Source organism: Hemiscyllium ocellatum, chromosome 33 (genome assembly GCF_020745735.1).
Source record: "Hemiscyllium ocellatum isolate sHemOce1 chromosome 33, sHemOce1.pat.X.cur, whole genome shotgun sequence".
Lineage (NCBI taxonomy): Eukaryota > Metazoa > Chordata > Chondrichthyes > Orectolobiformes > Hemiscylliidae > Hemiscyllium > Hemiscyllium ocellatum.
Window position 1 is genome coordinate 12,128,050 of NC_083433.1, and position 16,842 is coordinate 12,144,891.

General features: G+C 43.8%; 1 protein-coding gene across 1 annotated transcript in view; it reads left to right on the forward strand.

The window, feature by feature from the left end:
* Nucleotides 1-2,916: 2,916 nt before the first annotated feature.
* Nucleotides 2,917-16,842, forward strand: part of LOC132831531 (MOB kinase activator 2-like) — a 46,456-nt gene continuing 32,530 nt past the window's right edge. The window contains exon 1 of the mRNA XM_060849734.1: nucleotides 2,917-3,139. Within this exon, the coding sequence (XP_060705717.1) occupies nucleotides 3,123-3,139 (17 nt within the window). The 5' untranslated portion in view covers nucleotides 2,917-3,122. The remainder of the gene's footprint in view (nucleotides 3,140-16,842) is intronic.

Here is a 16,842-nt window from a genome sequence, read left to right on the forward strand (position 1 = left end):
CCTTTTATATCTTTCTCCTCCCACCTTAAAATTGTGTCCTGTAGTTTTGAACTCCTCAACCCTTTGCTATTTCTTATCTGTGCCCCTCATGGTTTTATAATCTCTGTAAGGTCATCCTTCAACCTCTTACCCTCCAGTGAAAAAAAAGTCTCAGCTTATTCAGCCTCTCCTTCTCACTGGAACTCTACAGTCCTGGTAACATCCTTGTAAATATTTTCTGCATCCTTTCCAATTTAATAATGTCCTTCCTATAGCAGGGCAACAGAACAATACATTATCTTACATTAAAGAGCAGTATTCAGTTTGCCTTTCTCATTATTTCCTGTACATGCTTTATCTTGTGATCCATGTGTCTATGTAAATACTAACCTGCTCATGTATAACCTCTAAAATGACCTTAAAACGTCAGAAATCCACGCAACAGAAGCAATATTTTGACTTGTTTGGTCATGGAATCTGTTCGGAAAAAGGCTGTGTAAGTACACTGTACACTATGATTTTCAACATATATATGACCACTGTAAGATTTGGAGAGAGAAGACATTTAAAGCCAACACAGTGTTGAAGTGAGCAACTGACATTTTTATGATTAGAGAGCTTTAAGAAAGCCAGTACTGTAAGCAACAGGAAGGAATAATCAGAATTGCAGACCACAACTTTGAACCACTGGATGATTCGGAATGGTTCTGAATGTTCCAGTCTCTGCTGCTATGGAGGTGAAAAGTAACATGAGACAGAATTGAAACTTCTTTCCTCTTAATGGCAAAATTATGAGGGGGGCACGAGGTTGAATGGAAAACTGAAGGGAGACAGGAGGGCAGGAGTAGGTTCGGGAGTTCCAGATTTTGACCATATCAGTGTAGGAATGTCAATATAGTTTCAAATCAAGATAGTGTGTGGCTTGGAGGGGAACTTGCAGGTTGGTGGTGTTCCCATGTTTCTGCTGTTCTTATTCTTCTAGATGATTGACATTGCAGATTTGGAAACTGCTGCTGAAGAAGCCATGCTGAGTTGGTGCATCTTGTGGATTTAACCACTACTGCCACTTTTGTGTTGATGGTGGAAGGAGAGAACATTGAAAACATTACATGGCATGCCAATCAGACTGTTGCTTTGTCTTAGATGCTGTTGAGCTTCTTGAGGTTTGTTGGACTGCAATTATCCAGGCAAACGGACATTGTTCCATTAAAATCATGACTTCTGCCTTGTAGATGGTGAACAGGTTTGAGGAGCTAGGAGGCAAGTTATTCACCAAACAATTTCCAGCCTCCAACCTGCTCTTGTATTCACAGTATTTGAATGGCTGGCTCAGTTTCAATTTCCGATTAATGGGAACCCCCAGGATGTTGTTAGTGGAAGGATCCAGCAATGATATTGCCATTGAATGTCAACCTTCAGAAGTTATAAGTTAGAAGACTAGTTGGAAGTTTAGAAGAATGGAAGGAGATCTAATTGAGGTATAAATGTGGAGAGGATATTTCATCACATGGGGCAATCTAGAACAAGCAGTCATAGCTCTAGGCAAAAGGGTAGCAGGCTTAAACCATAGAGGAGGAGAAACCACTTCTCTCAAAGTGGAATGAATTGGTGAAGCCCATTACCCCAGGCTGTGGCAGATGTTGAGACATTGAGTAAATTTAAGGATGAGATTTTAAAATTATTAATGGGTCGAAGAGTTATGTGGAGTGTGCAGAAAAGTGGATTTGAGGCTGAAATGAGATCAGTTATGATTATATTAAATGGCAGAGGAGGCTCAATGGGTTGAATTTGCCTACTCCTGCTCCTCGTTCTCATGCTGTTATAATCTGTCTTGTTGGCAGTGAGGGGATTCAGTAATGGCAATGCCACTGAATGTAGCGTGACACTTATTGAAGTCTCTCAGTCAGAGATGGCCACTGTCAGTTGATACCTGACCCAAAATCCAAACATTGTCTGCATTTTGCCACCCTTGGACATGGGATGCTTCAACATCCGAAGAGTCGCAAACAATGCGAACACCATGAAATCATCAGGTATCACACCCAGTTCTGAGGTCAAGATGGAGGGAAGCTTCTCAGAATCTTATAAAATGAAATAGTAGGCTAAAATAACATTTTCCAGTGTGATAATACACCCAACTCTTGCAGTACCCACCAGTCTCTAAAAGCCCCTCTCGTGCCAGTTAGTGCAGTATGGGCCTTCCCCAAGGACATTCAGTTAAAAATCACATGACACCAGGTTATAGTCCAACAGGTTTAATTGGAAGCACATCTGTTGGTCTATAATCTGGTGTTGTGTGATTTTTAACTGTGTACACCCCAGTCCAACACCAGCATCTCCAAATCATGACTAAGGACATTCAAGCATGGATGTAACGGTGCAAGAGGGGCAGACGGTTAGTCAGACAGTAACAACGGCCCCCTCTGTGGCCTGCTGTCTGACCATATTAATGGCCATTTTGGACAGGTCCAGGAGTAGACCTGAAAAAAGGCCCACTGACCTCTCCCACCTTCCTTGCATGGGCTCTGCAGATTTCAGGAGTGTGGGGCTGAAATGCACCCAAACTTCTGAGGAACTCCTTGGTGAAGGAAATGAAGCAGGTTGGGTCTTAGACACCTGGTGGCTGCGTTGGTCTCACCACCATAGTTTGGCCAGACCATGGGGGCTGCTCTCTCATTAGGGAGAAGCGACTGGTGGTGATTTAAACCGAGGGCCAACAAAGCACAAGGAAGAGGTTGAGAAAGAAAGTCCTCATTGTAACCTCAAACCAGTGATGGGACTTGAACTGTTAGCATCACATGGCTCTATGAGCCACTGAGCTAAACCCATTGCTGCTTCTGTGTATTCCACGTGGGAGAGGGTGTGACGTGATCACGTGACCACGCGTACGATGCGTGATGACGACACCCATAAAAGCACCACCCAGTGACGTCACGCTGCTGTGTTTACTTCCGGTCAGTTGGGAAAAAACTCCGATGAAATGACAGATTTGAGCCCACGATAAGCCTCCTAATCTAAATCATTTAGAACAAATCACAGCCGTGTAACTCCTGTAATCGCTGAATAAAACTGAACGATCTGCCTACCTTTGAAGAAGAGGTCTTTTTAAAAAAAATTGGAGGCCACGAGGAGGTGCAGCGCATATGGATTGGTTAATGGGGTAAGTGCTGGGATTCTTGATGAATTTACAGTATCTTACGGAAATGTTACGCTCAATTACAATTCGACAGAAGTAGATGTCTGGTGAGGGACATAGTCCCGTTGGAGCGAGGATTTTTTTTCATTTGATGCCAGTGCGCATGCCATCGGGAAGCGGTGGCTTCTGGGACTTGTAGTTTCCCGGCGGCCTTGCGAAGTGGAGAGCCGCGAGGAACGAACTACGAGTCATAGGATGCAACGCGCAGGTCCCCGCGGGAACCGTTAGCTCCTGGCGGGGCGCGAGGCCTGGGCGTTCGTGTGATCAGTGCCCCGCCCCCTCCGCGCGCTCACCCCTCGCGCATCCTCCCGACCCCCATCGCGGACCCCGCCAACACGCACAGCCTTCTCCCCCTCCCCTCCGCACGCCCCAACCACAAGTAACCCGCCCCATTCACCCTTCCTTCTTCCTTAACAACTCGTCCAAACTCCACCCCTCGCCAATCTTCGCCCCCTCTCCCCCCACCCACTCCTCTCCCCCACCCACTCCTCTCCCCCTCCCACTCCTCTCCCCCTCCTCTCCTTCTCCTCCCCTTCCCTCCTCTCCACCCCCTCCCCCTCCTCTCCACCCCCTCCCCCTCTCCTCACCCCCCCTCCCTCTCTCCTCACCCCCCCTCCCTCTCTCCTCACCCCCCCCTCCCTCTCTCCTCACCCCCCCTCCCTCTCTCCTCACCCCCCTCCCTCTCTCCTCTCCCCCCCCTCCCTCTCTCCTCTCCCCCCCCTCCCTCTCTCCTCTCCCCCCCCCCCCTCCCTCTCTCCTCTCCCCCCCCTCCCTCTCTCCTCTCCCCCCCTCCCTCTCTCCTCTCCCCCCCTCCCTCTCTCCCCCCCTCCCTCTCTCCTCTCCCCTCTCCCCCCCTCCATCCCCCCATCCCCCCACCATCTCTCCCCGCCACCATCTCTCCCCCCCACCATCTCTCCCCGCCCCCCCACCATCTCTCCCCGCCCCCCCACCATCTCTCTCCGCCCCCCCACCATCTCTCTCCCCCCCCCATCTCTCTCCCCCCCCCATCTCTCCCCCCCCCCACCATCTCTTCCCCCCCCCCACCATCTCTTCCCCCCCCCCCCACCATCTCTTCCCCCCCCCCCACCATCTCTTCCCCCCCCCCACCATCTCCTCCAGCCCGTCTCCCCACCCTGTTCCCACCCCCCACTCGTGACATGTTTAACAGAACTTCTCTGAACTCATTATTTTCTATGGATTACCCACCCCCACCTCTGATGTTATTATCCTTTGTTGTGTATTTCTATCCCTGATCCTCTTTGGTTTTCATTTTCAGAAGTAAATGTCAGGTCCATGTGGTAATGTAATGGCCGAGGGCCTAAGAAAATGTGGACACAGACAATTGGGTAAAACTACTCTATTGGCGACTTGAGGTTTGTTAGAGAGTAGCCCGAACAAAAGGTAATGTTCGGTGATGAAATTCAATATGAGAGAGAATGGTGTGTTCGTTTTTTTAGGTACTAAGCAGATGTTGCATTTAGCAGCAAGATGGGGTGGAAGGTGTTAGAAAATGTCTTTACTACTACGGACTGTTAAAACCCAGTGTCATTATCTGGGCTCAGTATATGTGCATGGATTAGCAGAGATGGCCCAGTTTTAATTATGCAGTTAATTTAGAACTGTTTCCTTTGTTGCCTGCATTCACCCCAGTAAAGTTATATTAATGGGTAAGTCTGAGAGTAGTCGTATCTTTGTGTTTAAATCAACATTCAGAGAATATGATGTGTGGACATGTTAGTGTCATTGCTGATAGGAAACCAATCCCTGAAGTGGATCTGGTCCAGAACGTCAAAGTTCAGCAGCTGTGTCACGCAGGTTATAAATAATGCTGGAAGCCAAGCATGGTTGATTGTTTCTACAATTACAGTTTCAATCTCCCCTGTACTTGCATGGTTGTGAAAGGTTGGCTAAAATAATTGTTTCTGTATTTAAACTTTAATACGTGAGGCAGAAAGTGAAATAATCCCCAAAATTAGTTATTTCATAGTTTAATTCACCAGTTGTGCTTTGTGCAATTGTCTTTATGCATAACCATCACCTTAAGCAAATTTTTAGTTATATAGTATGTCTTCTATCCCATAGTGTTCATCTTTTATGGTCTGGCTCTGTGGCTCAGATTCTTGTCGCGATGTTACCCATATGCAGTCATTCAGTGTCTTACACATTGACTTTGTGCTTCTTCACTAGTTATTCAGGGGTGGGATAATCAGGGATCCCTGGTTATTGATTAGGATTTGAAATTCTGAATAATTTCCTTGGCTTGGTCACTTTCTCTATATAGTTGGGCAGTCTATGGATTGCCATCTTGACATACAGTTGAAGCTTAAATGCTCCAGTGATCGTTCAACCGGTAGTGTCAGAGCTCTTTGTTTTTGGTAAGGCCTTCCATGCAGCAAGGTCGGGGGATTCATCAGATAAAGTGTGACCTGAAAGGTTCTCAACAGCGGAACAGGTGTAAGAAGACTTTGTGTCACCAGCAGCAAAAACAGAAGAGATTTGCAATGGCGAAGTCATTGTCATATATGTCACCAAAATCTGACTGCCGAACCTGTACAGCAGGAATGATGGAATATTCCTGGATCACTCAAGAGTGACTTGTATCAAAGCAATGGCAATTGTTAGATTTTGGAATCAGAATTTCCTCATATCCAACTTACATTATGCCTGCTTTGTTTAGTTAGACTCAGAGTTATACAGCATGGAAACAGACCTTTTGGTCCAACTTTTCTGCATTGACCAGACATCCCAATATAATCTCATACCATTTGCCAGCATTTGGCCCATAATCCCTCTAAACCCTTCCTATTCATATACCGATCAAGACGCCTTTTAAATATTGTTATTGTACCTGCCTCCACCGCTTCCTCTGGCAGCTCATTCCATACATGCACCACCTTCTGAAAAAGTTACCCTTTAGGTCTTTTTTCAAATGTTTTCCTCCTCACCTTAAACCAATATCCTCTAGTTTTAGAGTTCCCCACACTGGGAAATATTCCTTGGCTGTTCACCCTATCTATGCCCTTCATTATTTTATAAACCTCAAAAAGGTTGCCATTGGTTTCTGAGGCTCCAGGACACAGCCTATTCAACCTGTCTGTATACTTCAAGTGCTGCAACCCTGGCAACATCCTTGAAAACTTTTTTTGCACCCTCTCAAGTTTAACAAAATTCCTTCTGATAGAAGGGCGATCAGAATTGTATGCAGTATTCCAAAAGAACAGTCACCAATATCCTGTACAACTGCAACATGACATCCCAACTTCTAAACTCAGTGCACTGACCAGTAAAGGGAAGCATGCCAATGCCGCCTTCACCACCACCTGCCTGAAACTTGACTTTCAAGGAACTATGCACCTGCATCCTAGGTCTTTTTGTTCAGCAATATTCCCTAGGGCCTTACCGTTTACTGTATGAGTCCTGCCATGGCAAGCCTTACTGAAATGCAGTGCATCAACTTTAACGAAATTAATCTCCATGTGTCATTCCTTGGCCCATCTGATCAAAGTTTCATCATGTTTTGAGGTAATCTTCACTGTCGTCTATAGCACCAATTTTGGTGTCATCTGTAAACTTACTAAACATGCCTCTGATATTCACATCCAAATCATTTGAAAATGATGAAAAGCAGTGGACCTATCACTGATTCTTGTGGTACACCACTGGTCACAGGCTTCTAGGCCATAAAACATTCCCTCCATCACTATCCTCTGTCTCCTACCTTCAAGACAGATTAATGTCCAATTTGCTAGCTTTCCTGGATCCCATGTGATCTATCCTTACTAACCAGTCTACCATGTGGAATCTTGTCAAACACTTTACTGAAGTCTCTATAGATAATGTCCACCTCTCTGCCTTCATTAATCTTTGTCACCTCTTCAACAAAACTCAATCAAGTTAATGAGAGGCGTTTTTACATGCATATGGCCATGCTGATTATCTGTAATCAGTCCTTGCTTTCCAAATGCATGTAAATCGTGTCCCATAGAAACCCTTGCAGCAACTTACTCACCATTGACATTAAGGCTTACCAGTCTATATAGTTCCCTGGCTTTTCCTGACCACCTTTCTTAGATAATGACACCACATTAGCTAACCTCCAGTCTTCTGGCACCTCTCCTGTAGCTTTTGATGATGCAAGTATCTCTGCAAGGGGCCTAGCAATCTTTTTCCTAATTGAAAAGGTAATGTCTCAATATAATAACGTCTCAAATCTGTACATTAACACTTCCAACAAAGTTCTTGGAAACACTTGACTAGGAACTGGGGATTTATCTGTCTTTATGCGTTTAAAACCTTCAGCACCTCCTTTTCTGTAAGATGGAAACTTTTCAAGGTTTCACTATTTATTTCCCCAAGCTGTCCACCTTCTATGACCTTCTCTTCAGTAAATACTGGTATAAAATACTCATTTAGTATCTCACGCATCTCCTGTGGTTCCACACGCAAATGGTCTTGTTAATTTTTAAGGGGGCCAGATTTTATCCTCAAGTATTCTTTTGCTGTTAATGTATTTACACAAAAAGTCTCTTTGGAATCTCCTTAACTTTATTTGCCAAAGCTATCTTATGTCCCCTTTTTGCCCTCCTAATTACCCTCTTAAATATACCCCTTTAAGTCTTCTCTAGGAATTCACTTGATCCCAGCTTTCTGTAAAAAGTGAGGTCTGCAGATGCTGGAGATCAGAGCTGAAAATGTGTTGCTGGTTAAAGCACAGCAGGTCAGGCAGCATCCAAGGAACAGGAAATTCGACGTTTCGGGCCAGAGCCCTTCATCAGGAATGAGGCACCAGCTTTCTGTACCCTGATAAATTCTTCCTTTTTCTTGACCAAAGCCTCAATTTCTCTAGCTGCAAATGTGTTGCTGGTCAAAGCACAGCAGGCCAGGCAGCATCTCAGGAATAAATTTCTCTAGTCATCCAGCATTCCCTACACCTATCAACCTTGCCCTTCACTCTAACAGAAGCATACTGAATGTGAACTTGTTACCTCATTCTTAAAGGCCTCTCACCTCCTAACCGTCTTCTATTAGCAACCAATCTCCCCCAATCAACTTTTGAAAATTCCTGTCTAATACTGTCAAAATCAGCTTTGCTGCAATTTCAAATTTTAACTTTTTGAGCAGTTCTATCCTTTTCCATAACTATTTTAAAACTAATGGAATTATCATCACTTGCCCCAAAATGCTTTCCCACTGACACCTCAGCCAGTTGCCCTATATTATTTCCCAACTTGAGGTCAAGAATTGCTCTTTCTCTATTCGGTACATCCAAAAATTGAATAAGAAAATTTTCTTGTACACACTTAACGCATTCCTCCCCATCCAAGCCCTTAATGTTATGACAGTCCCAGTCTCTATCTGGAAACTTAAATTCTCTTCACATTACAACCCTATTTTTCTTACAGAAATCTGAGATCTCCTTACATATTTGCTTCTCAATTTTCCTCTGACTACTGGAGGCGTCTGTAATAGTCTCAACAAGGTGATCATCCCTATTTTTTTTTTAGTTCCATCCGTGTAATGGATGATCTTGCATGAACATCGTCCCTAAGTACAGGTATAATGTTATCCCTAACTAAACACACCACCCCCTCCTGTCTTGCCATTCTTTCTATAGTATCTGTACCCTGGAGTACTGAGCTGCCAGTCCTGCCCATCCCTAAGTCACGTTTTTTTATATAGCGATGATATCCAAGTTCCATATAGAAATCGTTTGACTTCACATTGAGCCTGCCTGAGCTTGGATGTTTGCTCAGGAGTGCTTGATATGAGTATTGATTGCATAAGAGTGATACTGTTTCTCAGCAATGATTGCAACAGACAATAATCTGAATCCTAGCACATGGCAAAATTAAGAAATTGAAGATTATTTTTCAACTGGTGTTTTTATGTTGCATATTTGAGATCTGTTAGCTGATATGTCAGTACTGCCTTTTTGTTGAGATGAGGCCCTGTTTGCCATCAGTGGTTTTTCATAAAAGATTCTCTGGGAGTGTTCAAAGAAGTCTGATTTATATGACCACCACCTCTAAATGGTACAAAGACATGCATGCGCAAATGGATCAAGTGAAATAACGTGCTCAATGCCTTTCTATTATAGTAAAGAGCATGGAGATTTAACAAATGTTAAATTCAAACAAAATTCAACAAATTGTGCAATTTGAAATGATCTTTATTGAGGATAATATTGACTGCGGGACACCAGTTGATTTCTGTGGGTTCTACTATGGCTCCAGAATGTTATGCTTGCAACTTTTATTGTTTGGCTGTGGATTTCTTCATTAATTGTTTCATGTGTGTTGGTTTCTTCACCTTCTTTGCTATTTTCCCTTCCGTTTAGTTATTAACAATTTGAGCCTTTCTTCAGCTTTCTGATTCTTTTATTGCAAAAGTATTCTTTATTCACAAAAAATATCTTTATGTACATTCACAAGATACAAAACAGTTCTGTACAGTCTTTTCAGGGGAAATATAACCAAACGCGTTAGAATTTGACATTTCTCAGGGCTTCGCTGCAGTTGCAAACAACTACATTTCCTATTCACGGATGACGCTATTTTGAGGCGACAAGAGGGTCTGATAACTGAATGGACCCTCATTTTATTTTGGCAGAAAGTTCTTAATGGTGGTTTTGCCCCACTGGCCCTTAGTGGCAGCTGCCCCAAGTTTTAGTTCATCACTCAGCGTGTAGTCCTGGACTTTGGAATGTTCCAGTCGGCAACACTTGATCAAGGTCAACCCTTTACACTGGAAGACCCACAAGTTTTAGGCAAATGAAGGAGCGTGTTTCACTGAGTTGATGATCCTCCAGGAGCAGATGAAATTTGTCTGTGTGTGCATTTCTGGGAACAGCCTACAAAGCGCAGAGCCCTGCTTCACAGAGCTGCTCGGAACAAACTTTGACAACGACCACTGCATCTTTCTCCAGACCTTGATACTGAACCTCTTTTGGGACCAGAATTTCGACAATCAACCCTGCTGTTATCCAAAGCTTTCTTTATTGTGGCCAAGGTCACCCTTCTTAATTGCTGCAAATTGCCAAAATCTTATTGCTGGTTAACAGCCTAGGCAAATCTGACACAGAGTAACTGATGTCAACTGCATGTAGGTAGCAGTGGCCTTCTTTGTATTTGGAGCACACTCTGGGAGAATTGCACGACTTTTCTCTGAACAATGTCCTTAAATATTTAATACACACTAAACCAGATTATCTGCTCATAAAGTCGGAGTCATAAAGATGTACAGCACAGAAACAGACCATTCGGTCCAATTTGTCCATGACGACCAGATATCCCAACCCAATCTAGTCTCACCTGCCAGTACCCAGCCCTTATCTCTCTAAACGCTTTCTATTCATGTACCCATCCAGATGCCTTTTAAATATAGCAATTGTACTATCTTCCACCACTTCCTCTGGCAGCTCATTCCATACACGTACCACCCTGTGAGTGAAAAAGTTGCCCGTTAGGTCTCTTGTTTTATATTTTTCCCCTCTCACCCTAAACCTATGTCTTCTAGTTCTGGACTTCCCCACCCCAGGGAAAAGATTTTCTATGTACAAATTAATTATTGCCTTCATCTAGGTACAACAATGACTATACGTCAAAAATGTTTAATTGACTGTAAAGCATTTAAGTAGACGGGAGGGATTCTGAAAGGTGCTATGCTGATGTAAGATATGTCTTTCTGGAGTCATGATGTGGAGGAGTCAGTGTTGGACTGGGGTGGACAAAGTTAAAAATCACACAACACCAGGTTATAGTCCAACATGTTTATTTGGAAGCACTAGCTTTTGGAGTGCTGCTCCTTCCTCTGGTAGCTGTGGAGCAGGATCATGAGATACAGAATTTATAGCAAAAGCTTGCAGTGTCATGCAACTGAAATGATATATTGAACAAACCTAGATTTCTGTTAAGTCTTTCATCTTTTAGAATAGGTTGCAGGTTTCAATTCATTAATATGTATACCCAGAACTACTTTTAAATCACATTCTCAAGATAACTTAAGATTTTATATTAAAAAAGGTGACATCTCAGCTCAGACCATGCATTAAAGGTTAGAGTCTGTCTGTATCACATCATGAATCAGAGTGGTTCTATTTCCAAAGTAGGAATTTATAAATTATTACATGGATTTATGCCTGCATTGACTGCCTGCAGATTGAGTACTTTTTGAGCAAAATAGAATGTATCTGCAAATATAATTCTGCAAATGCAAATTCACCCCATTGACTTTTGTGTGCGTACATGAGAGAGAGAGAGAGAGTGTGTGTATTTGTGTGCGCATGTGAATGTGTTTGCGTGTGACACACACACACCCCACACTCTCACCCCTCCACACTCTCATCCATGCATACACCCTCTCAGGCTTATACTCCAATACATTGTCACACACTTTACCAAGCATGCACGTGCAAACACACACACTCACGCTCACTCGCACTCACAAATGCTCACACAGGAATAGGTGAGTTGGCAATTTGAGCATGAGCTCTTCATCAGGAATGAGGGGGTAGCCAAAGGGGGCTGAGAGATAAATGGGGGGCTGTGGAGAAGGTAGCTGGGAATGTGATAAGTAGATGAAAGGAGGGGGTGATGCTGAGCTTGGAGAAGAGGGTGGAGCAGATAAGTGGTAAGGAAGGTTGATATGTCGGATAGGCTGGGGGGAATGTAGCTGGAAATGCCTCTGTCAGGTATGTGGAACAGCCCATCTTCCGCAGCTGCACTAGCACTGTTTTGTACCTTTTGCTCCACTACATTGATGACTATCACTTTGCGCTCTCATGTGGAGGTTGAACAATTCATCAACTTCATTAACACCTTCCACCCTGATCTCAAGTTCATCTGGACCATCTCGGACGCCTGCTTCCCCTTCTTGGACCTCTTCATCTCTGTTTCTGGTGACCGATTCAACACAGACGTCTACTTCAAACCCACTGACTCCCATAGCTGCTGGTACTACTCCTCCTCCCACCCTGCCTCCTGTAAAAATGCTACTCCCAATTCCTCTGTTACTCCCAATTCCTCTGCCTCTACCGCATCTGCTCCCAGGAGGACCAATTCCACCACAGAGCATCCCAGATAGTCACCACCTTCAAGGACTGCAAATTCCCCACCCCTATGGTCCCCTACAGCACATCTCCTCCACTTCCGACACCTCTGCCCTTGAACCCCACCCCTCCAATCGCAATAAGGACAGAACCACCACCCCCCATCCCGGTCCTCACCTGCCACCCCACCAATCTCCAGATACAACACATCACTCTCCGTCATTTATGCCACCTACAAACAGACTGCACTACCAGGGATATGTTTCCCTCCCTATCCTAGCTGCATTCCACAGAGACCATTCCGTCCACAACTCCCTTGTTAGGACTATGCCCCCCTCTAACCCCCCTCCACTCCTGGCACCTTCTCCTGCCATCACAAGAAGTGTAAAACCTGCGCCTACATCTCTGTCCTCCCCTTCCTCCAAGGCCCCAAAGGATCCTTCCATATCCGACAGGACTTGCCTGTATTTCCACACATGTCATCTATTGTGTTCATTGCCCTCTATGTGGTCTCCTCTACATTGGAGAGACAGGACACCAACTAGCGGAATGTTTCACCGAACATCTCTGGGACACCTGCACTAAACAGCCCCACCAACTCGTGGCTGAACACTTTAATTCCCCCTCCCACACCACCAAGGACATGCAAGTCCTGGGCCCCCTCCACCACCAAGTTCTTGCCACCTGACGCCTGGAGGAAGAGCACCTGCTCTTCCATCTTGGGATCCTCCAACCACACGGGATCAATGTGGATTTCACCAGTTTCCTCGTTACCCCTCCCCCCACCTTATCCCAGATGCAACTTTCAACTCGGCACTGCCCTTTTGAAGTGCCCTGCCTCTCCATCTTCCTTCCTGCCTGTCCACTCCACCCTCCCCTCCAATCTATCAGCAACCCCTCACCCCCCCCCCCCCCCCAAGCCCAATTTATCTCTCAGCCTCCTTGGGCCACCTCTCATTCCTGATGAAGAGCTTATGCTCGAAACATTGACTCTCCTGCTCCTCGGATACTGCCTGACCAGCTGTGCTATTCCAGCACCACCCTCTTCGACTCTGCACCATCACACAGCCAAGAAAGGACGTTGCTTAACAGCAGAAGTTTAGTCAAAAAACATAACATAATCAAAATGAGGATTAATCAAATTAACTATTCCTCCCCCTCAAAAAAACTTGCCTTTCCACTTTTTCCTGACTCATGAAATGGCCCTGTGTTGAAACCGAGATGCAAAACATGGTGGTAAGCAAATAGCGTATTTGAGTATGAACTTAGCCCAATGGCAGCACTCTGGGGCCTAAGTGGCTTCAAACCCACTGCAGAGACTTGAGGACATAATTTAGGTGATGGAACTTGTCACTCTTTTGATGGTATTTTAAACCGAGTCCTTCTCTACCTGTTCAGCTGGAGTAAAAGAGCCCACAAAATGTTTGGTGTCATGGCTAATATTTACCCCTTTGAAAACTGATTAACTGGTTGTTTACTTGTTTGTTACTTTTGGAATATGGTTGTGCACAAATTGACTGCCAAACATTCAACATTATGGTTCAAAAATAATTCATGCTTAGTGCTTTGGAGTGTCCTGAGGGTGTGAAGTCACTATGTAAAAATGCCCTGTTTCTGTGTTGTACTTTCTATGTAAATCTATGCAAATACCAACTTCAATTGATGATGATATGCCCTTGCAGAGGGGGTTTGTTAGTTACTGTGCAATTGAGGCAGGTTTGTCAAATCTGCTGGAATTTTTAAGGATGTGACTGGTAGATTTGATAAAGGGGAGCCAGTGAATATGGTTTTCCTTCAGAAGGCTTTCAATAAAGTCCCATATAAGACATTATGTGTAAAATTAAAGCACGTGGAATTGATGGTAGTGTATTGAAATGGAACTATTTGGCAAACAAAGACTAATGATAAACAAGTCTTTTTCTGAGTGGCAGGCAATGACTAGTCAGTACCACAGGGATCAGCGCTTACTCCCCAAAAATTCACAATATATGTTACTAATTTAGATGAAAGAAATAAATGTAATATCTCCAATATCTGCAGGTGACAATGGGTGGGAAGCTGAACTGTGAGGAGGCTGCAGAGATGATTTAAATAAGATATAAGTGGGCAGATACATAGCAGATAAAGTATAATGTGGCTAAATGTGAGGTCATCCACCTTTGGTTACCAAAAATCAGAAAGGCAGGTTATTGTATGAATGGCAATAGTTTGGGAAAGGAGTTGGTGCAATGAGACCTGGTTGTCCTTGCACACCAGTTGCTAAAATTTAATGTGGAGGTGCAGCAGGTGGTGAAGAAGACAAATGGCATGTTAGCCTTCAAAATAAAAGGATTTGAATTGTGCAGAAGTCTTTTGAATTGTGTACAAGTCTTTTTGCACTTGTACATGGCCTTGGTGAGATCACACCGAGAGCATTGTGTGCAGTTTTGGCTTCCTTGCCTGAGGAAGGATGCTTTGGCTATGGAAGGACTGCAACAAAGATTTACCAGACTGATTCCCAGTATGGCAGGAGTGATATATGATGAGAGACTTGATCAGTTAGGTCTGTATTCACTGGAGTTTATATGAATGAGGGGTGATCTCAAAGAAACCTATAAAATTCTAACAAGACTAGGCAAGGTAAAATTAGGAAAAATATTTTCGATGACCATGGAGTCCAGAATCAGGGGTCATAGTTTAAAGATATGGCATAGGCCATTGATGATTGAGGTTACTTCATCCAGAAAGTGGTCAGCCTATGGAATTATTTGTCACAGTATTGGTTTGAAGGCTGACTGGCCTATCCCTGTTCCTATTTTCTATGTTCTATGAATAAGAATCATTGATCTTGAAATGTTAACTATTTCTCTCAACAAAGCTGCTGCCAGACCTGCTGAACTTCTCCAGTGTATTGTTCTTTATGAAGGACGGCTGTTTCAGTACTAAATGTAACACTACAGTATATCATGCCACAAGTTTGTGCTTTTGAGCAACTAATCTCAGTTTTAAAATGAGAATTGAGATTTTTTATACTGTTTCTTCTTTTCCTATCTTAAATGCACTCAATCACTTGGCATGCACAACCTTCTCTGGCAGTGAGTTCCACGGATAAGCCACCCTGGCTGAATAAATTCCTCCTCATCTCAGTTCGAAAGGGTCATGTCTTCGCTCTGAGATTGTGCCCTTAAGACCTAGTCTCTCCAACAAGAAGGAGCATCTTCTCCACATCACACTATCAGGCTTATCCAAATTCTACAAGTTTCAATGAGATCCCCCCTCATCCTTCTAAACTTCAATGAGTGCAGACCCACAGTCCTCATCCACCCCTCATGACAAACCCTTCATCACTGGGATCATTCTTGTAAACCTCCTGTAGACTCCCTCCAAGGTCAGCTCATCTTTACTTAGATATAGCCTGAAGCTGTTCATGATATTCCAAAATGCGGTCTGATCAGAGCCTTACCAGTATATTTCTGCTTCTGTATTCTAGCCTTATCATAATCCTAGAATCATCACATAGTGCGGGAAGCAGGCCATTCAGTCCACTGAGTCCACACCGGCCCCCTAGCCTATCCCTGTAAGCTTTGAGGAGAAAATGAGGACTGCTTACAATTTCCCATGGCTAATCCACCTAATCTGCACATCCCTGGACACTATGGGCAATTTAGCATTGCCAATTCACCTTATATGGGAGGAAACTGCTGCACCTGGAGGAAACCCATGCAGACACTGAGAGAAAGAGCAGACTCCACTCAGTTACCTGAGGCTGGAATTGATCCTGGGTCCTTATCCCTATGAGGCAGCAGTGCTAACTACTGAGCCACTATGCCACACTGATAATGAATGCTAGCATTGTATTTACTGCCTTACCTGCCAACTTAATCTTTAAAATAATCTTAAACTAGGTCTCCTAAGTCCCTTTATGCTTCAGATTTCTAAAATCTTCTCCCATTTCGAAGACAAGAACCTGGGTGTCCCTGTTAATAGTTTTAATTACAGGAGTAATGTTCATTTAATTCAATTGTATTGCACCTCGGTGATGGAAGGATGTACTTGCTGGAGGTGGAGTGAAGTAAGCATCTTTGTTTGGCAAAATTATCCTACAAACAGAGATCGAGGACTCTAAGCTCTAAAGAATATAGACTCAGTAAGAGGCCATCCACTTGAAGTTTATCAAATTCTTGCATAGCTTGACAGGGCAGATGCTAGAATCATGCCAAAAGGCTATTTCCTCTGGCTAGGTGGTTGAGAAAGTTGAAATTGATTTGGAGATGCCGGTGTTGGACTGGGGTGTACGAAGTTAAGAATCACGCAACACCAGGTTATAGTCCAGCAGGTTTATTTGGAAGCACTAGCTTTCTAGCAGAAGTTTACAGTGTGATGCAACTGAAATGATATATTGAAAAAGACCTGGATTGTTTGTTACATCTCTCATCTTTTAGAATGACCATGTTGATTTCAGTTCTTTCATGTGTAAATCCCAGAACTTTTTAAAAGGTACATTCTCAAGTGAACTTTAACAATAGGTGCTATGTCAGCTCAGATAATGCATTGAAGGTGTGAGGTTAATGTCTATCTGTGCCCCAATGTTCAGATTGATTCTCTTTCTAAAAAGGGATTTACAGAATCTTACATAGATTCC